This window comes from Otolemur garnettii, unplaced genomic scaffold, assembly GCF_000181295.1.
Source record: "Otolemur garnettii isolate 467f Iridium unplaced genomic scaffold, OtoGar3 scaffold00133, whole genome shotgun sequence".
Classification (NCBI taxonomy): domain Eukaryota; kingdom Metazoa; phylum Chordata; class Mammalia; order Primates; family Galagidae; genus Otolemur; species Otolemur garnettii.
Window position 1 is genome coordinate 4,250,323 of NW_003852528.1, and position 11,318 is coordinate 4,261,640.

The window sequence follows — 11,318 nt, forward strand, 5'->3', positions numbered from 1 at the left end:
ACCAGCAGGGAGGCCTCTGAGGGTGCACAGCCCGCTCCAGGCCCACTGTGCCACCATGTTGCCCTACACGTCCTTCCTGCTGGAGACCAGAAACCTGAGACCTAGAAGGTGACTTGGAGGCTGACATCCTGGCTCACTCAGGCAAGGGAAGCTGAAGAGAAGACTGATTCGCAGGACCCAGTGTGGCACCTGGGGTGAGCCTGTTGCCACTAGGCTACTGCAGTCCTCGGCTGCTGACTAAGTGCAGAGTAACCACTTGGTCAGTAAAGGGTTCACCAAGTACCTGGCTGTTTCCCACAGAACCCTGTATGCTAATTCTAAGGAATCCACTTAGTAGAATCTCCTCCAGGGAATGAACCACAGTGAAGTCAAGCGGAGAAACCCTGCCCTTGAGGGCACAGACCTCACCCTTTGCTGCTGGAATCCTGCTATTCTGGCACACAGACCTGAGGCGCATCTCAGACACAGAGCCACAGTCTTGACTGCCAGCCCCGTGCAGAGCTTGAACACAACAGTCAGCGTTCACCCTGCTCTGTCCTCTCCCAGTCACTGAGTTGCACCTGCCCTCATGGCAGCTCAGGAAGCCAAGCTGGATGGCTGGCTGGTCTCAGTGGCCATTGGCTGCTGAGCACCAGCAAAGGAGAGGAGTACTGCCGAAGTTATCAGGTGGGGCTCAGCACCTGCAGCTCAGTGGCTAGGGCAGCCACAAGCACCAGGGCTGGTGGGTTCAAACCTGGCCAGGCCTGCCAAACAACTACAACAACAAAAAAATAGCTGGGTGTTGTGGCGGGCACCTGGGGTTCCAGCTACTTGGGAGGCTTGGACAAGAGAATCACTTAAGCCCAAGAGTTTGAGGTTGCTGTGAGCAGTGATGTCACAGCACTCTACCAAAGGCAACTTGGCAACTATCTCAAAAAAATAAAGAAGTATCAGGTCAGAAATTCGCACAGCACTCCCAAGAAAATGAGGCAGAACTGACATTGCTCTTAATACAATGTCACCTGCCTCTGAAAATGTATCTCCTGGAAACACATCCAGTTGACACCTCTGTGTGAGCTCTCTGGGTGGAGGTAGCAGTCCCCACCTGTCTGCTGAGGATGGGGACTGTAGGAGCAGTGGGGCCTGGGCATTTCTTGGTGTGAAAAACACCCTTCTCTTGTGGGGGATATGAATGGAAATTTTAATTTTTTTCAGCCATTATTAATCAGGCAAATCAATAAGAAATCTGAAAAGTAAACAAAGCTTTCCACCACAGACGCTATAGTCTCCTCTGAAATGGACAAGCACACCTCTCTCATGTGAAAGCCATCTCAAAATCATCATCCTGTCATCCTGGTTCCTTAGGTCTGGGTGGGTGACAGTGGCCGAGTAGACACGAGGCTACAGTTGAAGGGGCAATGCCCACCTGCCTACACAGCGCAAGGTGAGGCCTCACCACAAAGTCCTCAGGGTTTGGCTGTAACGCCCACTGCTCTAACTCATGCCACCTGAAATGGCAGCTACCCAGCACTGCCCATGGACAGGGCTTGGCGTGCTGACACGCACGTGTGCAGACCACTGGGCTGACAAGCACAGCTCTCTCAGGCTCTCTCACGTGTGCACACAGACTTTAGGGACTGTTTTGTTTTTCTTTATTAAATGATAGCTGTGTATATTAATGCAATCATGGGGTACATGTGGTATTTTCATATACAATTTGAAATATTTTTATGAAAATTGGTTAACATAGCCTTTATGTCATTTTCTAGACTTTAGGAACTGTTAAGAGTCACTCAGAAATAGAAGAATTAAAACTACTCTGTACATCACGATATAGCTTTCTTTAATTGAAGGACAAAAGCCAGTCATATTTAGAGGTTAACAGCATCATGGACATGGTTAAGACCGCTCTTCTCTCTCTTGGTTACCCCGCCCGATTCCAAGTGATGTCCACAAGTTCTCTGCAGCCATTTGAGACTGTCCTTTGAGAGCATCCACTGTACTGCTCGGTGGCAGAGGTGTGGCCGTGCCAGCAGCTGGACAGCACCTCACTGGATATCATCATCATCAAAGAGATCTTCAAAATCTAGGTAAATAATCAAAGCCACGTGTTACTGGGGCATGCCAGGGAAGCAGCTGAAGATATCACTTCAAAATTAATTCCAGAGAGGTTCAAGATATACAGGAAAACAATAGACAATATAATTAAGTAAAAGACTTTTCCCATGACAGACTGTTTTATCCACCAGGGCTCACAGATATGGTTAGTCCAAGGGGGAAAGCACTGTCTGGAGTGTACTTTTAACCTTGTTTTTATTTAGAAGGCAATCGTAAGAAAATACATGTAGGGGTGGTCTGTAGCATCTGGGCAGCCAGCTCACGGCCAGGGCTGTGCACTCTGGACACGTCAGTGTCCACAACTGCGCATGTGCACCCTGAGGCCAAGGCACTGCTGCCATTGCTCAGGACAGCATAGGAGGGCAGAAGGCACACACTGGGTCCTGGTGGGGCAGAGAGGGAAAACCAGGGTGGGCTGGAGAAAGGCAGGAGGACCGGGTCCCATGAGAATCGCTCCCCATAGAGAGCCTGAAGGCCACTCAGGCTTAAGAAACACAAGCTCAGCCCTGTTCCTGCTGCAAGAAATACAACAAACACACAGCACATCACTTGGGCAAAGTTGTGGCCATATCATCCCTCTGTTTACTTTCATAATTTTCTTTCTTATTTTTTTTTTTTTGAGACAGAGCCTCAAGCTGTCCCCCTGGGTAGAGTGCCGTGGCATTATAGCTCACAGCAACCTCCAACTCCTGGGCTCAAGCGAGTCTCTTGCCTCCGCCTCCCAAGTAGCTGGGACCACAGGAGCCCGCCACAACGCTCAGCTATTTTTTGGTTGTAGCCGTCATTGTTGTTTGGCGGGTCCAAGCTGGGGATTCGAACCCGCCACCTTAGGTGTACGTGGCTGGCGCCTTAGCTGGTTGAGCTATAAGCACCGAGCCTACTTTCATAATTTTCCAAACTCCCTACCATGGTCAAGTATTTTCTTCTCAGTGGGAGACGACAAAATCTAAAACCCACTAGTGTGCATTGAAAATGTAAAGTATGATCATGAACTAGAAGACATTCAACTACTCCATGGCTAGGCAGAGTGAGGGGGCAGCAGGCCATGACCCCAATGCACCTGTGGCCACTGCAAAGGGTCCCAGCTGTCCCAGCCACACTGAAGAGCTCCACACCCACCCCACTCCTGACCACTGCGTGATGCTGTGCTCTGGGCACAGCCAGTCCCTATCCCTGGATGACCCCTCACACCCTTCGAGCCTCTGCCCTGATGTCATCTCCAGAAAATCTTCTCTTGCAAAGTGTCCCTAGAGACAGTCCCAGCCACCCCGTCAGGGCTCATCATGACAGTGTCCCTGCTGGCTGACTTGCCTAGACCCGCTGCTATTTTGTAGAACACAGTGAGATAAAAGGTTTGCTGGTGGTTAAAACCCCACTGTCCAGGGTCTAACAGCTCATCAAACCCACCCATCTGATCAGCAAAAGAACTTGGCAAATGTCCTACAAAGCCCACACAGCTCTCACAGTAAGCGCTTTCCTGGACATGGGCGACGCCACCTCCCAACCAGGGTAGCGTATGCCTTGTGGACGTGGTTGGCGGGTGCACAGAAGGGCCGTGCCGCTCCCCCATGTCCCTGCCCTGCCAGCTGTGCTATGAAGAAGCACAGCTACGCTGCCCACATTTCCAGGTGCCCACTTGGCAGGTCAGGCCCCAGACCCCTCAGAGGTGCTTTCTCCGCAGAACTGGAGGGCTGCTCTTAGAAATCACGCGGACCCGAGCATGAGGGCACAGCCTACCACCTCTGAACCCAGGGGCTGGCAGGGGATGAAGGGACTCCGAAGGACAGCACCCCACTGTGCTGGCATCAGTGACCACACAGCCCTGTCACAGGAGGCAGCTTCAGGGCCACCGCAGAGCCCATTTTCTGTTTGTTTTCTCTGATGGCAACGCCCCTGCACAAAGAGTTCAGGCAGGATGTGGCCGCCAGGAAGCCTGTACCCAGTTCAGCTGCCTGGCTTCTTCCTCAGGACTGGCTGACAATCAGCAGATAAAGGCACAGATTCCAGGGGGCCTTTGCTAAGTCAGAAGCCAGCATGGCAGGATGACATCCCAGTGGCTTCAGAAGCTCCTGCGGGGCCCCAAGGATTCTAGGGGGATGAAAAGGGAGAAAAATACCACACACCTCCCCCGAGTAAGAAGTCCAGCTTCTATTTCTACTTCTTGGAACCCTTAGGAAGGGCTAAGATAAACCAAAGGAGAAGGCCTTAACACACCGCCAGAGAACAACAGAAATCCCCCCATCCAAAGACTTTACGTGTTTTATATAAGGTCAGCCTTGACTGCTTATTTGGCATTAAAGCCCTTGGATGTGAGAGGGAAACACGTCCTATGTCCCGAGTTCAGGGGATGGGGCCGGCAGGGGCCCAAGCGGCTGTAACTCTTCAAAGGTAACTGAGGGCATAGGATTCATAGTGGGGAAAGGCAGGTGAGGCACCATCTGAAGAGCGTGGGGTGAGAGCACAGACAGGTGGCCAGACTGGGACTGCTACAGCCTCAGGCTGAAGGCGGTGCCAACGCTGCGGCAGAGCTCAGGTTCGACACTGGGATGCGGGACACAGGCAATTTCATGCTACTTTTCTTCTGAGAAGCAGGGCTGATGGCCAGTGCTCATGGCCACTGCCATCACACATACCACTATGCTGCATTCTGACAGTGGCACATTGGCACCAGGCTTTATTGTCCTTTGATCCAAATTATTCATGTCACAAACTCGTTTGGCTGCCCTAACCTGTGGAAGAAACATTCAGATCACCAACCCTGCATCCTTACCATTAAAAAAGTCTGCATGAACTGCCTTTTCATTGGCGGCCAAGTCCATTAGGAGCCCAGTGCTGCCTCCCGCCTGCAGGACAGAAAGGCATGGTTATGTCAGCTGCTTCGGAGAAAACAGGGTCAGGCCCATTGCAGAGTCCAGGAACCGGAAGTCAGGTGATGGAAAAGGGCTCAAGTTGAAGTCAAAATTTTTGTTACAAAGGAATAGTGTGTGTGTGTGTGTTGGGGGTGGGGGACCCTGAAGGAAATATTTTTAAGGTCTCTCAAGGTCATGTGTCCCTTGATTCCTCCTCACCTTTTAAAAAGAAATCTGCTGTTGCCCTAAGCACCGCTACGTTTTTGTAGACTTCAAGAAGTGGTTCCCAGTCCCCTCCTGGACATCACCAGAGGCCTCAAGTGTGTCAACCCAGGCTGACCCGTTTCTCTGCTCTGGATTCCTCCATGCTTTCTTCTGAGAACTAAACCATGTTTCTTGGGAAAGTGCCCTTCCCTGACCCCGAGGTGCTGGGGAGAGCTGCCAACGTGGGACTTTCTAAACCACACCACAACCAAAGTGGGGTAATCTGCTGCACTCAGGATTTTCAATGAAGTGTAGAGTCACCCAGTGACAAGCGGAGCAGAGTCCTCTGATGGCAGCACCCTGGTCCTCACTGCTGCTCTGGCTCTCATGTTCCCAAGGCTGCTTGCTCAAACCATCCCCAGACCTCGAAGGGGACTGGGCACTTGCCGAGCACTGCCTGTGTTCCTTGTCATGGCTGCCCTCTGCAATCCCAGAGAAAACCCAGGATGCTCAGCCTCATCCCCTGTCCCCATCACCATAGCAAGCCATGCAGATTCTACACTCAAATTCTGGGGTGACTTCATCCCTACTTCCATCTGCCTCATTCAGACCCTCTTCAAGTTCCTGTTCCCATCTTTCTACTCTCTCACACCAAACCCAATCCTCCCTACAGGTCACCTCCCAAAGTGACCACTCTACAAAGCAAATCAGCGCCTGTCCCTCTCCACTATGAAGGCCTCTGGTGGGTCCACATCACCCAAGGCAGTAACTTTAAAACAGGACAGAGAAGACTGGCTATGGTGGGGGTGCTTCAGGTGTGGATGCCCAGAGCACCCCCACTCCAGCATGTCTCCAGGATGCCGCCCTGCCCATTCCCTCTCCTTTCTCTGGTACTGCCAGCTCCCCCACATCAAACTCCCTTGATGATCTCTCCCTTGGTGCACCAGTCAGCACCACCCCCCAGGACTCTGCTCATGTCCAGCCTTTCTCCTCACCCCTATGTTCTTGGCAAACACCAACAAGTCCTCCAGCCTTCTGAGCCTCCCAAAGTCCCGCGGGTTCTCCCCTTCCTGCTCCTCAATATACTTCATATTTGCCACTGTCCTCTCTCTACCACACCAGAACCTTCACAAGGACAGGGCCTACATCTGACCATCTTTGTATCCCCTGAGTGTTGAGAAAGAGGCCCTGACATCCAGGAGCTGGCCTGAGACGCCCCACTAGGGTGTAGTGTTTCACCCACAAATTTAAACCATCTCACAGGACACCCACACATCAGACATGGTTGCTCTGCGACCGTGACGGAGTCTGGCCAACAAAACCAGACCACTTCATGACCCTGTATAATTACAGAAAAGAACAAAGTCACTGTGCCAAGCACAAAAATGCCAACACCCAACCGCCCCCAATAGCTATGATGGCTGACAGGGGTTTCCTTACAGGGAACAGTTTTCAGCCTTGCTCTACTCTCGTTCCAGCAGAGATGGAGTAAAGAGGCCCAATCAGAGAGAACCACCGCGCTTCCCGACAGCACTTGGCCCACAGCAAAGCCCACTTTCCTCGCTAAACCGCTCCAAACCTGTGACAAGTCATTCCTAACTCCTGTTCATGGAGAAGCCATGCTTCCCGGGGTGCGCTGCCTCCGTCAGAGGAGCAGTAAACTCCACTTATTCCACTACCGGCGCGCTCCCGGCGGCCCCGGAGCCGGAGGGCACTGACAGCTCTTTGCCACGCCTGGGACCCGGCACCCGGCCAGCCAGGCTGGACTTCGCAGGGCCCTGGGCTGGGGGCACGGGACGCCTCGCCCTCGATGTGCGTGGGCACGTGCGGCCCGGCCCCTCGCGCCGCAGGCTGCGGAAACTGGACGGCGCTACACGCTTCCCGGCCTTACGGCCGCGGCTCTTCCCCAGATCCCTGGAGGGGTCCTAGGTCTCGTCCGTGGGCACGGAGGGGCGTGCGCTGCGCACCCCGGGGTCCGCTGTCCGTCAGCTCCTCCGACTCGCTCCCATTCCAGGAGCCGGCCGCCCGGCCCCCCGGCCCCCCGGCCCCACGGCCGCCTTACTTCGTCCAGGTCCACGTAGGGCCCGGCGCCTTCGGGAAACATCTCGTCCACCGCCGGCTTCATCTCGGCCCGCGGCGCTATAAGACTACTTCCGGCCGCGGAGCAGCTTCCGGTGCGCCGGCCGCGGCAGGTCTAGACGCCGGAGGACCGCGGACTCTGTGGTGTCGCTGTCGGCCGGCGTCCGGGGAACGCGGGAAATACCTGCAAAGACCCTAGTACGGGGTCAGCATCCGGAGTCCAGGGAGAACTGCAGAAAACTCGGGAAAAAACCCAGCCGGGGCCTGAGCAGACGTTTCTTCTGGCAGGACTCACAGAGGCCGGCGAGCGAGGGAAGAGCCGCAGTTGGTCCTGGAAATGCGGGTGGAGACCGCGCTGGCCGGAGTCCCCGCGACCCGGTGGCCCGGCCGCGCGAGGGTCTGCCCGGCAGGGAGCGTCGGCGGGAAGTGCAGGCGCGCTCTGCCGCTCGCCGGTGGGTGTCGGCGGTGCCGCTGCCGCGAGGAGCCGCTCCAGGCACCTCCGGAGCTAAACGTGGAACCGCCTGTGGATCCCGCAGTTTCAGAAGCACTGAAGCAGAGACTTGAAGGGACATAGCACACCGTGTCCGTGGCAACGAGACTTACAGTGGCCAGCAGGTGAAACAAGCCCAGTGGCCGAGGAGGGGCGAACGGACAGGCAAAATGTGGTCTTCCCGTACAATGGATAGTACTGAGCCCTCCATAGGAAGGAAATCTGTCACGTGCTTTAACAAAGCCAAGCCTTGAGCACGCTATGCTAGATAAAATAAACCTGTCCCAAAAAGACAACACCGTGTGCCTCCACTTGCATGAGGCCCCTAGAGTTGTCGAGATCACAGGGGCAGATGGTAGGGGGGTGCCGGGGAATTGGGAGTTAGCATTTGGAGGGGAGGAGGCTTCAGTTTAGGGAAGATGAAGACTTTCTGGAGATGGATGGTGGGGATGGTTACACAACGAAGCAAGTGTACTCGATGCTACCACCTAAAAATGGTTAAGTGGTCGATTTTATGTCATAGTTTGCCATGATTAAAAAAATGTGAATGAGAGAAAAGAGGGGAGGAAGAAAAGGGAAGGAGAGAGGGAAGAACTTGAGCTAGACTTTGTCAAAGATTCTTTGCTTGACCAAACCTCAGTTAGGCTCCTGAGCCTCCTCCTAAGCCTATCTGTGCCCAATTTTGTAAAGTCCAGTTTATCAAAGAGCCCCGTTTAGGGGGGGCGCCTGTGGCTCAGTGAGTAGGCACCAGCCCATATACTGAGGGTGGTGGGTTCAAACCCAGCCCCGGCCAAACTGCAACAACAACAACAAAAAATAGCTGGGCATTGTGGCCAGTGCCTGTAGTCCCAGCTGCTTGGGAGGCTGTGGCAAGAGAATCACCTAAGCCCAAGAGCTGGAGGTTGCTGTGAGCTGTGACGCCATGGCACTCTACCAAGTGTAGAGGGTGACAAAGTGAGACTCTGTCTCTTAAAAAAAAAAAAAAGAGCCCCATTTAGCCTTCCCCTAACATCTGCCCAGGTGGTGTCTACCATCCTGCCTGCCTTTGGCCAGAACTCCCTAACCCTGAAGTTAGTATCAGTGATTTCCCTCAACAGACCCTCCCTGCCCTTTGCTTTCCACCTACCGGAGTCTCTGCCCCTAGTGCATGACCCCATTGCATGGTCTCTGTGCCTAGCACAATGGTTCTGAATAAAGTCTACTGCATGCCCTTTACCAAAGAATGTTAATTTTTGGATAATTTTTTCTTTAACATGTTTTAAAAGTAGGTTGGCTTGGGGTTGGGCCACTAGGGAAGGGATGTGGGTCCAGGAAGATGGCACCAAGCTGAGATGTGACAGAGGGGTGGTCCAGGCAGAGGCCGCCCAGCCGCATGGACAGCACAGGGTACAGGTAGAAGCAGTGCCAAGTGTGTGACTGAGCCTCTGACCCACACTGATGCATGTCACCCCGAAGCGCCCAAGTGGAAGTCTGACCCATGAGGCTGGGACTCGCTGGTGACCGGGAGGTGTGGTCCCCAAATCCAGCTCTTCCCAGCTAGTAGGGCAGAGGCTCTCCAGTGTCCACTTGCATTCTTTGGGGGCTGGGGACTCACTACCTGTGCAGAGGCTGTCCCACCATTGAGAACAGTCCCTGAGGCTCTGTCCATGCTGCCCGCTCACCCTCCATCCCTCAAAGTGCCCACAAAGCCTCCTTCGAGCAACCTCAAGCCTTGTCCTGAGAGACCAAGCACACCAGCCCCTGGCTCCTCACACATGGGCCTCTCACTTCTGCTGCCCATGGGTACTACTCTTGGGCATGCTCTGGTGTGAAGCTGGCTGCCCAGCCTAGGCATGGCCACCTGGGATGGTATCTGTCTCCCCTCTACCCAGCTGTAGGCTCTCAAGTCAGGCAGTGACCTGGTGTCTCTGCCTCGGTTTCCTCTCTCGCATAATCTGGAGACTTGCAGGCCACCCTCTGGGCACTGTGAGAGTTACATGACAAAGTGACACCTGAAGGGCTAGCCCCAAGCATGGTTGAGCTTCACGTGTATAGACAGAGATGTAAGTGATCACAAGCAGTCAAACCAGCTCAGTTTGTCAAGTAGAGTCGATGGCACAGCAGTTTCTCAAAAGACAACCCACAGGCATTCCTTATGCATCTTCAGTCAGTTTATTGATGCAAGGCCAGGCCCAAACTCCCCCCTTCCCAGGACCGTGGCTCCTGGGTGACCCTGGTTCTGCCCCAAGGCCTGGCCAAGTGCAGACAGGGAAGGCAGGCCCCAGGCTGGACGCTGCTCAGTCCTCCTGATAGGGGACATGGAAGCCCAGGGTGGTCCCCAGGGGGAAGTGGGCAAAGAAGGTGCGGGCCATGTCCTCTAGCTGGGGGTAGGCCCCCAGGGTCTGGAAGTATTCCACATAGTTCCAGAAGTCAGAGGTGGAGAAAGGCCAGTAGGGCATGGCCGGCAGCTCTGCGTAGGGGTCTGAAAGACACACAGCACCTGCCTCAGGGCTGTGCCTGCTGTCCTGCCTGGAGACAGGGTCCATGGAGGCCCCAGGGCAAGTGGGTGGTACCCGGCTGTGCCTGCAGTGATGGGCCTTTCCTGGCTCAGGGATGCAGCCTGGGATGTCCTCAGCATCAGTAGGGCAATGACCTAGGCCTTCAGGGACACCTGACCTGGGGAACTGAGGAGGGGGGAGGAAGGACATGGGTGTTCTAGTCTGGGGGTCCTGAGCAGGCAGGGAACTGTGCAGTGGGGCTCAGGGGCCCTGGCCACCTCCTGATGGGATTTCAGAGCAAACTCCAGTCCCAGAGAACAGGTGAGGACAGCCCTAACGATTCTAGACTGACTTAGGACTAGGCAGGAGGGCCTGGGGGCTGGGGCCTGGGTCTAAGGGTGGGAATGTCAGGGGGTGGTCAGGGCCCTGCCTTCCTATGCAGAATCTCCCTGGGTTGCTCGAGGGCAGGGTCCAGGCCCAGAGATACTCACAGCCCTTGTGTCTGGACAGCTTAGGGCCAGACAAGAGGGCCACGTTTTGTGTGCTCAGGCTGAGCTGAGCCTAGCTCCCCATGTGTCTGCATGGAAGAAGCAGCCACTGCCCTCCCTGTAAGGTCTGTCCCACCCTTCCCAGAGCACCAGTTATGGACAGGAATGGAAGGAAATAAAGGACAGTACCTCCCTGCTCCTGTACAGGCTTGGCCCCTGCAGAGGGAAATAAGAGCCATCAGCGAGGTCGGCCCATGCTCCCGAGAAGGGCAGCCAGGTCACTCCCAGGCCCACCCCACACCACATGCAGGACTCAGGGGAGGGAAGGGCACAGAGGGCTGCTGGGGGCCACGCCTGGCAGTCCTCACCTACAAGCGGCCCCAGCAGGAGGCAGAGGGCCAGCCCCAGAATTGCACAGGCTCCCATCTTCCCCTGGCACATGTGGGTCCACCTACAGCAGGAGGAAGCCAGGATAGGCAAGACCCCTACCCCAGTCCCAAGGTGGGCAGCACTTGGGAAAATAGTGCTGGGAAAAAAAATTTTCTTACTGTTTTCATAGCTCTTTCAATGCCAGTGGTTTAAACCATCTTTCAGAGGTGAAATCCCCCCCCTCAATTGGCCTTATTTAACTCTT

At 54.7% G+C, this 11,318-nt stretch overlaps 2 protein-coding genes across 2 annotated transcripts; both read right to left on the minus strand.

The window, feature by feature from the left end:
- Positions 1-1,804: 1,804 nt before the first annotated feature.
- COPS9 (COP9 signalosome subunit 9) lies at positions 1,805-7,314 on the minus strand. The gene is made up of 3 exons (XM_003798245.3): positions 7,213-7,314; positions 4,868-4,940; positions 1,805-2,065 (listed from the first exon to the last, which is right to left on the minus strand). Exons 1-3 carry the CDS (start codon positions 7,273-7,275, stop codon positions 2,028-2,030), a joined length of 174 nt encoding a protein of 57 aa, XP_003798293.1. The 5' UTR covers positions 7,276-7,314; the 3' UTR covers positions 1,805-2,027.
- A 2,631-nt stretch (positions 7,315-9,945) lies between these two features.
- Positions 9,946-11,110, minus strand: OTOS (otospiralin). Its single transcript, XM_003798246.1, has 3 exons — positions 11,053-11,110; positions 10,874-10,900; positions 9,946-10,180 (listed from the first exon to the last, which is right to left on the minus strand). The coding sequence occupies exons 1-3, from the start codon at positions 11,108-11,110 to the stop codon at positions 9,996-9,998; spliced, it is 270 nt and encodes an 89-aa protein (XP_003798294.1). The 3' UTR covers positions 9,946-9,995.
- Between the last annotated feature and the right edge of the window lie 208 nt (positions 11,111-11,318).

What these genes read in the sequence shown, in the direction of transcription:
- COPS9 (XM_003798245.3), bottom strand. Translation starts at nt 7,275, where the DNA reads ATGAAGCCGGCGGTGGACGAGATGTTTCCCGAAGGCGCCGGGCCCTAC. An exon ending in CCTACGTGGACCTGGACGAA is followed by an intron (nt 4,941 to 7,212) that starts GTAAGGCGGCCG and finishes TCTGTCCTGCAG; the next exon opens with GCGGGAGGCAGCACTGGGCT. An exon ending in TCATGCAGACTTTTTTAATG is followed by an intron (nt 2,066 to 4,867) that starts GTAAGGATGCAG and finishes TTATTTACCTAG; the next exon opens with ATTTTGAAGATCTCTTTGAT.
- OTOS (XM_003798246.1), bottom strand. Translation starts at nt 11,110, where the DNA reads ATGGGAGCCTGTGCAATTCTGGGGCTGGCCCTCTGCCTCCTGCTGGGG. An exon ending in CCTGCTGGGGCCGCTTGTAG is followed by an intron (nt 10,901 to 11,052) that starts GTGAGGACTGCC and finishes TTCCCTCTGCAG; the next exon opens with GGGCCAAGCCTGTACAGGAG. An exon ending in GCCTGTACAGGAGCAGGGAG is followed by an intron (nt 10,181 to 10,873) that starts GTACTGTCCTTT and finishes TGTGTCTTTCAG; the next exon opens with ACCCCTACGCAGAGCTGCCG.